At 34.4% G+C, this 9424-nt stretch overlaps 2 protein-coding genes across 2 annotated transcripts; one reads left to right on the top strand and one right to left on the bottom strand.

Moving 5' to 3' along the window:
- Positions 1-477: 477 nt before the first annotated feature.
- On the bottom strand, positions 478-2317 carry LOC140824455 (heavy metal-associated isoprenylated plant protein 3-like). Its single transcript, XM_073186042.1, has 5 exons — positions 2174-2317; positions 1930-2074; positions 1586-1830; positions 1234-1324; positions 478-1125 (listed from the first exon to the last, which is right to left on the bottom strand). Exons 1-5 carry the CDS (start codon positions 2180-2182, stop codon positions 569-571), a joined length of 1047 nt encoding a protein of 348 aa, XP_073042143.1. The 5' UTR covers positions 2183-2317; the 3' UTR covers positions 478-568.
- A 3335-nt stretch (positions 2318-5652) lies between these two features.
- Positions 5653-8797, top strand: LOC140823980 (uncharacterized). Its single transcript, XM_073185585.1, has 8 exons — positions 5653-6362; positions 6774-6840; positions 6939-7046; positions 7185-7366; positions 7449-7677; positions 7749-8120; positions 8287-8357; positions 8707-8797. Exons 1-8 carry the CDS (start codon positions 6226-6228, stop codon positions 8795-8797), a joined length of 1257 nt encoding a protein of 418 aa, XP_073041686.1. The 5' UTR covers positions 5653-6225.
- Positions 8798-9424: the final 627 nt, after the last annotated feature.

Genomic DNA, 9424 nt, shown 5'->3' with positions numbered 1-9424 from the left:
AATATAAAAGCGCGATACGACACCATATAATTTGTAAAAAAGTAAAAAGATCATTCTAGAAATATGATTCAAATATTGCCGTCAAAACGTATTTTTAACACCGTTATAATTAATTATTCATCAAACTTACATGCATGTGGTCTTTAATAGACTACCTACAAAAAATAAATGCCAAAGTCAAAAAATACAACAACTAAAACAACTAAAACGGCAGGTTAAAATAATAATATTATTATTATAACAAAAACAAATATATATATTTATGATAAAAAGTAATATTTTTTAATATTAATATTTAATAATTTTTTTTAAATTTTGATTAAGAGCGAGTCTAATGTGAGATCGTCTCACGGATCACCCTACTGATAAAAAGTAATATTCTTAGTATAAAAAATAATATTTTTTCATGAATGACCTAAATAAGAGATTTGTTTCACAAATACGGTAAAACCTGTCAGACAAATTTTTGTCAAACTAGTATTGTCATATGTACTTTTTCATAAAAATAGATCACTATATTGTAATGATTTACATTTAAAAATATAGATTCTCCTCGTGCAGTTCTCATTCACATTATGAAGCATCCATTAGGGTTTTCATCACTAAACATTTGGTCGTTCATGTTTAAATAGGTGGGCGGAGGGGGCGGCGGCCCATTCATGTACTGTACGACGTAGCCGGTGCTAGGATAACCTGGAACATTCTGGTACATGGGCAATCCATAATCTTGATTTGTGAAACTACTATTGTACATTGGCATGGCGGCATAGTACGTGTGCGGGTTGTACCCTTGAAATTCCATCTTGTTCACCTCAACCTTGGTTCCTCCGCCGCCGACTGACTTCGCCTTCTCGTCCCCGCCGCCGCCGATTTCCTTTTTCTCAGCTCCACCGCCTTCCTTCTCCTTTTCCTTCTTGTCATCAGAACCGGCAGCGGGTTCCTTTCCTTTCTTGTCTTCACTTGCCGCCTTCTTGTCTCCCCCGCCGGAGTCGTCTTTCTTCACCGGAACTATCTCTACGGCTCTATTGAGCTTTTCTTTCACAATGGATACCAGCTCTTTCACGTTCATTGTCCCGTTCACCGTGACCAAATCTTTTTCTAAATTCGTCGACACTGAATCAACCCCTGAATAATCAAAATATTTGAAAAGTTAATGACACCATGCTTGTACGTATAATACCGTCTCTCGACTCAATTTTGTGATACGGATTAACTTAATAATTACACACTAACCATAGATGTTCTTCTTAATGAGCCGCTTGATCTTGTGTGCGCATCCGTCACAATGCAGTTTAATTTTCATCACCTCGGTGCTTACGGCAGCCTGGACAATGATAATTAATAACCACATATTAATGGATTAATCAAATTTATCTGAGAACATTATTATTTTTTTAAGAGCTCAGTTGCACTAAAATAGTGCAAGTCAGCGATCAAAGCCTTTAAATTAACCTTTATCAGTAATTATTTTAGTTTAATTATTTTAAAAAGATAGAAAAGTAGCAAGGTGTTAATTTTAACATAATATAATATTTTGTAAACATTTTCATAATTATTCGATATTATCTGTTATTATTATTGTTACCTCTTTGGGTTTCTTGTCATCGACCTTTTTCTCTTCAGCTTTCTTCTCCGGGGGCTTCCCATCGGTCTTCTTGTCGCCTCCGGCGGCTGGACCACCATCTCCACCGTCCTTCTTGGGCTGAGGAGAGAGGAGCTCCACCTTCTTTTTGGTCTTGTATTCGACTCTCTCACGGAGCCCCGCCGGGTCCACCTTACCAACCACCGTTATTTTGTTAGCTGCGCAGTCTGCCTTCACTTTCTCCACACCTTCACAATTAAATCGGACTCAATAAATTTCTTTTGGCAGTAATTTCACCAACTTAATAAATAAAGTCTGAGCGTAAGTTATTAAAGTGTAGAAAGTACCTTCAAAATGGCTGACGGAGCGTTTGACTTTCTTGGCGCATCCTTCGCAATGCAAGTCCAGCTTCAGCACGACGGTGATGGGCCCGTCGTCTTTTTTTCCGCCGCCATCGGCCTTCTTCTCGCCTTCGTTCTTCTTCTCATCTTTCTAGAAAACGATCACACATGATCAAAATGATGGAAAAAAAAAGTAAAATAATGGAGAAATCTTTGCCTGCGTACTGAAAGTAAGAAGAAGATTAATTACCTCTCCCATTTGATGTGTAATTTCTTCTCTGGAATCAGATTGATGGAATGGAAACAAGAAATGGAATGGTTTGAATAGAGAAATATGGAGGCAAGCAAAGGAATGAACGAATATATAAAAGAGAGAGAAATAAGGTGGCTGAGTTTTTCATGGAACCATGCGGGGCCCACAAGTTGATATTTTTATGTAATTTAGGAAAATTATTAGGTCACCAAATGTGTCGTATTTGGTATAATTTTATTTAGAGAAATCTTTTTGTTCGACCTACTGATTTTTTTAATAAAAACGTTAAATATTTTTTTAAAATATTATTGTGTTTAAATATTATTATTATATTAATGTTTTAATGATTATTTTTTTTCCTCTATAAATAAAAATTATCATATACCATATTTGAAAATACAAATATTGTTTAATTCTATTCTTCAAAAAATATCTTGAATGTTGTTTTTAGTGTAATAGTTAATTTAAAATTTTTATCCCACCTCACACATGTACTTTCCCAAATTAGAAATATAGCATATGTTGTATTTCAAATTACTATAATTAATACATATATATATATATATATTTGATAAGACGAGTCGATCTGATTTATGTTTGAAATTAAAATAATACTTTTTATAAAAAAGTATATTTTTCATGTGTTAAATCGAGTCAGATATGAAATTGAGACAACGTCATAAGAGATTTTGTGTGTACTACACAGTTAAAAGGATTATGTTCTTGTACGAGTCCTGAAGGATGTCGTGGATGACCATGTCTTGCCGTCGGATTAGACTAACCAGCTACCATGGAAATGTCGATATTGCCCCCCCATTCTCATGGACCACTTCGAACGTCGTTCGGTGGGCTTTAGTATTAAACCTATAATTGTGACTATAAAACAGAAATTCCCAAAATTCCATTTAAAAATATTACAACACCTAAATGGGATAAATTTAATATCAAGATTACATAACAATTACATGGTGGAATAAGTAAAAATGGTTCACGGCCTGAGGTTGTATAAGTTGTTGGACTTGTGACCAATTTTCTCCATGTGAACGTCTTCTTGCATGAGACATGATTTGCAGGTTATTCCGCTCAGTCAGAAAATTTATCCAATACACATTAAGTTAGTCGCTGCGGTTCCCAGTAGAAAAAAAAGAATACATATTTTTGTTAAATGACTCTGTACAAGATATGTGTGCCTTCTATTTTTCACAAGATATTTAGACTTCGATGTCGCAAATGGCTATGGTAATTAATTGGACGTATAAATTCATATTGGGAAAATGTGGCCCCTGGCCTCAGTCATTAAAGCAAGCCTAACCTAATTGTGTAGGACGGTATAGGATAGGAGACATCTTATAAATTGGTATTATTGTTTCATAATGCGTGGATTCAATTGGTGAATTTTACCGATTGCGTATTTGTTACCAACTCATATAATACTCATCCATTTCTAATAGTTTTTTTTCTTTCCAATGATTTTAATTAGTTCATGTATAATTAATTAATTTCGAAAATTTATATTATTTATAATGATTTAGGTGTGGTTAAGGAATTTTTAAATATGCATATTATCTATAAATGATGTACGATTTTTTTAACTATTTCCTATTTTTTTTTCATATTTTTTTGAGTTGGTACTCCTAACCTGCAACACATGACGATTTGGATTGGGTTGAAATTTTCCCAACCCGTCGAGATGGTTGGGGTGGTGGGTCAAATTGACAGGTCTACCCTCATCCCATACCGCCGCAGAGCTGTGCAAACAGTTGAAGACAATTTTCATCCGCAACAAAGGTTTTTATCTACGGTCAGTTAAGCTAGTAAATGCTTATTCAAATGTAGAAGAATAAAAAAACTTGCTTGTACTTGGAACAAGAAAATTCATGGTGATATATGCTCCAAAGATATAAGAAACAGTGGAGTCCCCTGGAATTTTTTTCATGATTTAACTTGTAAAATTTATTGTTGTGTTCTGTCAAGCACACCTGAGCAGCCTCCATTTGCAATGATATTTTTCACAATTTCTGAAGCAAAAAAGAAATAAATGGATGTTGATTCTGAGCACGCTGAACACAGACATCAGAAGTAAATGAAAAAAGCATCCTCCTTCCTTTTAAAGGATCGAGAACGGTAAAAGCTTCGTGAAACTGGTCCTGGGCGAAATTTTCAAGGCTTGACCAGAACCTATAAGAAGCATCCATGCATGCATTCTTTCCCAAAATGGAGTGGAGATGACAAATTGAAAACACAAGGTTTTGCATGATAATACTGCAAGCTGCATCATCTGCCAATGTAGCCATTAGTCGGGAACAAAAAGATGCAGCAACCAGGAAAGCCTGCTTGGTTTCATCAGAAAGAATATTTCCATTGGCATTTTATAGTTTTTAGTACGTGCATCATCAATTACTGCGAAGTACAAAGAAGACAAAATCATGTTCGATATGTAGCGCATCCACAAACGAGGATGCAGCAGGAACTGACAGATGATTTCCCACATATCCTTTCAGAAACCAGTAAATGAACAGCAGAATTAGATAACGAGAAACTGTTTTACCGGAAATAATTTCTTTGTTACACTGAAATGCCATGTAAAGAAAATTTGATCCTTTTATATCAGCACGAGCATAAAAATCTCCAGAACATAAAAACATGTGACATGGTTGTTATGTGAGCACACAACACTCCAAAATGATAGTCTAAATACCAAAATGGGAAGCATTATAATTGCTTCGAGTATGAAAGATAACATTCAACAACTATATCCACAGACATGACTCAAATTTGGAGATTGATTCAAGGAACAAACAGTACAACATATAATATGAAATGTACCTCAAGATCGTTATCAAAGAACAATATATATAGATAATATAATTTTAAATTGTAACAAAAGAACACTGCCCATCGAAAATTTCTATTGATCAGGTAATTTTCAAAGGTGAATAATATAATAATGGTCAAGAAGATTTAATATCTAGAATCTTTGGCAATTTTTATATTTGATGACTAACTAAAACATCCGATACAAAAAAAAAATCACTCAGAAATTTTAAGAAAATAAATATTTGTAATTAAAATAATTAATAAGCCATATGACATAAAATCTAAAAAATTCACTGGGGAACGGTTGTGGTTTTTTTTATATATGTTGGCATTGCATACATTTTTTAGCTTATGATGTATTTTGTTATCTTAGGTTTGGAGTTCAAGATGAGTAATGTTATTTTTCCAATCAAATTTGTGTAATAATTCTTACAACACAAAAAATTAAATACAAAATTCCATTTCCATTTATCAGTTTCTTATTGGGGATTCTCACGGTTAGGTAAAATAGGTAAGTGATTAATTAATAAATAAGAAAAAAAAACGAGAAATATTTATTTACAAAGTAAAAAATATGAAAGAACGAGAAGCTCATGAAATGCCAAAGCAATCAAAGAGAGTCAGAAAAAATAAGAACAGGACACGTGTCAATCAAAGGAGTCGAGGGAGTATATATCTCCATTCTCCCCCCAAATCAAATCTCCCGCGTCTTTCTAAAATTCTCTACCCCACACAATCGCCGAGCGCCGACCATCGTCACTAACCTCTCCCCGCATCCATCGCCGTCAGCAGCATATTCCGGTGATAAAATTTCTGTGTGGAACTTTATACGGTTTGTCGTATTTAGGAATAATTACGTATTTGTTAACATTGGTGATCGATCGCCTCCAATTTGTTTCGTGTGCTGATTTGTAACTGCTTCTCTCTATCTCTTGCATGGCCATGATTTACGCGTTTACATATGTTCATGCCAATAATCTTTAATTTTGATGAATCGAGACAATGAGAGATACATTTCGCATCCATACTGAATTCAGAGTGAGGTGGTTGTAAATTTGGTGATGATCTCTTCTCTTTTATTGTAGACTAAATTTGATCATAAAACTTCTGTAATTAACTTTCTGATTTTGGTCGGCATTTTATTTTAGCTTCTCTCTTGTTATTCATCTGTTTTCTTTGTTATTATGAACCTCGCATTACAATGGTTACCATTATCAACTCCTTAGAAGTTCATGGAAGAGCCGCTTGAGCAGAAAGAGGATGAAAATAACGTGCATGCCTTGAAGGATTTGATCATTGCTAAGCAGGAAGATCCCGAGCCATGTTTACTCCATGCGTTAGCTGCTATTTTCGAGACCGCAGTAACCAGGTATTATTTTGTTGCGAGGTGGAATGTTATGCTATAAATTTTTCATGTTAGTTTGTGTTTTACTTAACTATTGTTTTGTGATGTGAACTGTAACTTTAGAACCGCAAATTTTTGCACTCTAGATTACAGTTGTCTTTCTACTGTAGACAGAGATGGGTGGACGTAGAGGGCGAGGACCGTCACAGAGACTGTCCTCGGTTGTTATGTATGAATTTATCTTAACTACTTGGAACTTCTGGGAATTTACTTAGTTTTGGGAGAGTAGAAAATGATACAGAAAGTCTACCGGGCTGCTCTTCTTTGAAATAAGACTGTTTTTCATTTTTTTTTTTAAATGCATTATTCCATTGTTAAAACTATTATAATCATGTAATTTTTTAATTGAACATTGTTTCTTTGGTGATGCTTTAGATACAAGAATGCTACAGATGATGACATATGGCCCCAAGATCCTGTATTTCTATGTGACCTTATTTGGGTAATCGCTGACTTTTTCTCACATTTTCAAACTTTGTTTGCAGTAGCAATTATTTCTTTTTGAAATTTGAGAAGAATTTGTTGCTACTCTTTCTGCAGGGAGATGAGAAATTTTCCAGACTGTTACATTCATTTCTTCATAATGCATATTTGGTATCAGTAAAAGTGGCAGCTGCCAGGCTTTTTAGCAGCTGTTCACCATGGATGGTATGCTAATAGCTAGCAAATGTCAATGTTTTCGTTACGTACACTGTTAAATACCATGATTCATGTCCTATTGTTAGTGTTCTTGTTTTGGTTTGTTTGTATTACCTGGGTTTGAAGAATTATTAACTTTAAATGCAGCATGGGGACTTACGTAAAGGTGATGCTCTAGATAAAACAAAAGATTGGGTGAGATATGAAATACCTAGGAGGTTGATGGCTGATGACTGTAATCCGATGCATGAGACTGGGAGAAGGAAGGATTTGGACAGTGAAATGATGTGCACATACTATACTGGACTACTAGCTACAATGTTGGATAGGTATGTTCTCAAGATTTTTCGTTATGTTTTTTCATGGCTGCTTCTTTTTTTAAACTTCTTCATTTAACATTTGTGATTCTAGGCATGATAACCAACTGGCGAGAGAGGTATTAACATGTAAATTGCCAGCTAAGCTAATGCGCTACCTAAGCATCAGGATTTCGGATGAGACAAACATAGGTGCCGAAAAAATTACTGCTTTGGTTGAACAAGCTGTTGACTCTGAAGCAAAAGCAGCCAAAGCTCTTGCAGTAGCCGTAAGGGCTGCTGCTGCTGATGCTGCAGAAGTGGTTAAGACGGCTGCATTTGAGGTGAATGCATTTTTATTTCTAGCTTGATGCACATAGGCATGTATTCTTCGTGTTTTCTTTTCTTATTTCAGGAATACAAAAAGACCAGTGACGAGGAGAAGTATACTGAACTCCTTCGTCTTGCTAAGCTACGGGAGAAATTTTGCATCCGATGTCTTATGATTCTGGGCCGTTATGATGAAGTCCTTGATCTTGTGCTTTGTAAAGATGGCGTTGATATCATTCTTGCGTTGCTGCAAAAAAGCTCGGAGGATGAAAAGACTTCAAGCACTATACTCCTTTTGCATGATGTTTTGCAGTTAATCAGTGTCTTGGTGGATAGCATAGGGTTCGCCAAGTTGTTTGTTGAAGGTGGTGGCATTGAGAGATTAATTGCTGTTAGGAGAAGTGACCAAACTTTTGGGGATCTATCTCTATGCTTACTAAAGATTAGTAAATCGGAGGTGATTTGACCCTTGATGAATAATTTTTTCGTGTGTTTCCCCCTGTAGTGTGATATGATTACTTCATCATTGTTTTTGAAGCCTTATACTTCTTTTCTCGCCTGTATATCTCTATGTTAATTCATTTAATTTTTGCCGATTTCAACTGGATGAGATTATTTTACAGGGGATAATGGAAAGCATATGCACACTTCCTTCCAATGTTGTTGGCCAGCTTGTTGAGTTTGTTGGATCTCGGTTTTTTACACGCCCAAACGCAGCGGAAGTTTTAAAAAATTTATTTTATTTTGACAATCAAAATATGTTTTGCTTTGGGCGCTCGTATGATTTTAACAAAACATTCATAGGGAGTTTAATAATACCTTTGGTGAATAAATCACGTGGCTCCAACTACACCGATATTAGCGGACGTAGCTCTTGTTGTAAATCCCTACGAACATTCTTCGATCTCCTAATCCGGTCCACGACTGAAATATTTGTTCCTCTTCTAAATTGCACTAGAAATTTAGAAGAACTTTTGCGTAGAGATATAACACGAGAAATTCGACTCAAAATCTAAGCCAAATTTTTCTTGCTTTTCTTTAAGAAATTTTCGAGAGCTTCTTTTTGGGGAGAGCCGAGAGTTTTTCTATTTTGAAAGCTGCACCAATGAATTGGGAGGAGCCGAAAGATTCTAAATTGATCTCTATCAAAAATCTTTTTGGATGCATGTACACGTAAAATAAGATTCAAAAATCTTATCATATCTTCTAATCTTATATTTACTTAATTAATCTCATTAATTAAGATAATTAAAGATTCTAAAATTACATGCCAACTCAAAGTCCTTTTCTTTTTCAAATCATTGACCAAACTTTCGAAAGGTGTGCAAATAAGAATATAAAATCCTTATTATTTCTTTAATCCATCATTTACTTAATTAATACAATTAATTAAGTTAACTATAGATTTTAACTTAATATTTAATAAACTCAACTTTTGAGTTTAATAAATTAAACCCATTATAAATTCAACATTTGAATTTATTATATAAACTGTAAATTCAACTCCTTGAATTTTATCACCTCCAAAATTTAATATTTAATAAACTCAACTTTTGAGTTTAATAAATTAAATTATCAATTTATAAACTCAACTCTTTGAATTTATTTTCTCCAAATTTCGTAAATTCAACTTCTTGAATTTACTATCTCATAAATTTAATTATCATAAATTCAACTCCTTGAATTTACTATATCATAATATAAATTCAACTCCTTGAATTTATTCTCTCAACGGGAACAAACGATCCAGTGCTTGTGTGA

Source organism: Primulina eburnea, chromosome 2, assembly GCF_022965805.1.
Source record: "Primulina eburnea isolate SZY01 chromosome 2, ASM2296580v1, whole genome shotgun sequence".
Taxonomy (NCBI): domain Eukaryota; kingdom Viridiplantae; phylum Streptophyta; class Magnoliopsida; order Lamiales; family Gesneriaceae; genus Primulina; species Primulina eburnea.
The sequence above is the reverse complement of the archived record's forward strand: the minus strand, read 5'-3'. Positions and strand labels throughout refer to the sequence as shown.

Coding starts and splice junctions, on each gene's coding strand:
- LOC140824455 (XM_073186042.1), bottom strand. Junction 1,831..1,929: donor CTCCGTCAGCCATTTTGAAG/GTACTTTCTACA, acceptor TTAATTGTGAAG/GTGTGGAGAAAGTGAAGGCA. Junction 1,325..1,585: donor ATGACAAGAAACCCAAAGAG/GTAACAATAATA, acceptor ATCATTGTCCAG/GCTGCCGTAAGCACCGAGGT.
- LOC140823980 (XM_073185585.1), top strand. CDS start 6,226: ATGGAAGAGCCGCTTGAGCAGAAAGAGGATGAAAATAACGTGCATGCC. Junction 7,678..7,748: donor TTAAGACGGCTGCATTTGAG/GTGAATGCATTT, acceptor TTCTTATTTCAG/GAATACAAAAAGACCAGTGA. Junction 8,358..8,706: donor GTTGAGTTTGTTGGATCTCG/GTTTTTTACACG, acceptor CTTTTCTTTAAG/AAATTTTCGAGAGCTTCTTT.